At 39.9% G+C, this 2,347-nt stretch overlaps 1 protein-coding gene across 1 annotated transcript; it reads right to left on the minus strand.

Moving 5' to 3' along the window:
- Positions 1-259: 259 nt before the first annotated feature.
- SARC_12813 (hypothetical protein) lies at positions 260-1,903 on the minus strand (the record flags this gene model as incomplete). Its single annotated transcript, XM_014293075.1, has 3 exons — positions 260-318; positions 509-645; positions 1,677-1,903. Coding segments are annotated over 3 exons (423 nt in total), but the record flags the coding sequence as incomplete, so codon positions are not given.
- Positions 1,904-2,347: the final 444 nt, after the last annotated feature.

A 2,347-nucleotide genomic window follows, 5' to 3' on the forward strand; every position in this document is an offset into this window, starting at 1 on the left:
AAGTGAGGTGGGTTACAATTGTTATGACAGAGTGAGGTGGATTACAATTGTTATGGCAGAGTGAGGTGGGTTACAATTGTTATGGGAGAGTGAAGTGGGTTACAATTGTTATGGCAGAGTGAGGTGGGTTACAATTGTTACGGCAGAGTGAGGTGGTTTACAATTGTTATGGCAGAGTGAGGTTGGTTACAATTGTTATGACAGAGTGAGGTGGGTTACAATTGTTGGAGCCTTTCTTTTCTCGGTCGTTTCTAACCCATCACGTCGTATCGTATTGGGCCATCATATTCACACACTCGTGGAAGCTATCACACCCGCCTACCCGGCATACGTTAGACTATTCACGGACGCACAAATGCATTCTAAGCGGCAGGTACACACAAACACACACACCCGAGAGATGTATCCAATCCCCAAGCCAGTCACAGCACGCAACTCTAAACACAAACACGCGCACGTACACGATGTCCACTGAATACGAATATATGTTCTAGCGTCAGATACATACCATCGTCTGGCTGGGGTAGGTGTGGCGACTGAGCCCCACCCTCCGCATCTTCAGGTGTACTGTCAATGGCGCTGGTCATGACCATAGACCCGGTAGACTTTGCTCGCTGATTTCTATTCAGACTAGACTTAGATAGACTGCACATGTGCACATGGAGGAGTGGGAGAGAGTGAGAATGGGCCTTGTTTTGTTGGGTGGAGGTAGTGACAAGACAAACATGTATATAGAAACTATATACTAGTTTATACATACTATATATATACTAGTTTATGTATACTATAAATACATACTAGTTTATATATACTATATATACGTACTAGTTTATATATACTATATATACATACTAATTTTTATATACTCTATATACACACTAGTTTATATATACTATATATACATACTAATTTATATATACGATATATACATACTAGAATATATATACTATATATATACATACTAGTTTATATATACTCTATATACATACTAGTTTCTATATACTATATATACATACTAGTTTATGTATATATATACTAGTATATACATACTACATATACATATACATACTAGTTTCTATATATTAGTTTCTATATACTAGTTTATATATACTACATATACATATACATACTAGTTTCTATATATAGGTTTTAAAAAACTAGTTTATATACACTATTTATACACACTAGTTTCTATAAATTTGTTTCTATATACTAGTTAATAATACTAGTTTCTATATTAAAACTAATATGGTGCGTATTGCTTAGCATGCGCATCTTAATATCATCTATTGATGAAGTTCTTTCATCAGAATAAAGATCCAACTTATAACTTATCTCGATCCACATGATAACGTGTATTTGGCACTAGGTCTATACGACTATCCCTGATATTCACTATATAATTGTATCGTGAGCACATACAACACCACTGAAGAGGTTATCAACGCACAAAGCTGTATCAATATATGAATACAGCATACTGCATAGCAGAAACTTATAACACTCCACCAACGAACTCACTATCGCACATATGCACCTTGCAGAACTCTCGCCCTACATGTAACGTCAATAGCCTCTACACATACATTAATACACACCGTAACACACGCGCACCCCTACCATACCTAGACGCCAACATCAGTACACACCCTAACACATGCGCACCCCTCCCATACCTAGATGCCAACATAGCCTTCCCCTTGGTGCTGCCTACATGCGTATCGATCTTATCGAACACTTTATCGATACAGACCGTGGCTTGTGCTGCCGTGGTATCTCGCGATACGCCCGAGTGGAGGGCAGCGAAAAACAAATTATCTTCCACGTCTTCACGCATTTGTTCCGGTACTTCGGAGATGCGTGTGCTCGCGAGTGTCTCGGGTGTGCTATTCGCCGACATAGACTACACAGGGATGTATCACACGGGAACGTGCAGTCAGACAGAGGAGCGATGAGTCATGCGAGGTGTATTACACGTAGAAGGAGATACGAAGTTAAGACCAATGGGAACCCCCAATAAATCCGTATGGTCGTACGGTAGGTAACTTGGTTCCTCCTTAGGTAAGTAGCATCTCGGAAATTGGCTAGCTAATAATCTTCCAATAGTTACCGGAACGTTTGCAATCAACGACACAGCTTTGAAGCACATGCACACTGACAGCGAATAACTCCAATACACACGAAGCCGTTCGAAAGTGTGCTTCAACTGAAGCATGTATAAAGAAATGGTACGGAGACAAGACAGACCACGTAACTATACACATGGCATAACTATAAGCGGCGCACAGAGACACGACACACAACCTAACCATGCACATGGTACAACTATAAGCATAAGCGACACACA

The sequence above is a fragment of the Sphaeroforma arctica genome, assembly GCF_001186125.1.
Source record: "Sphaeroforma arctica JP610 unplaced genomic scaffold supercont1.2611, whole genome shotgun sequence".
NCBI lineage: Eukaryota > Ichthyosporea > Ichthyophonida > Sphaeroforma > Sphaeroforma arctica.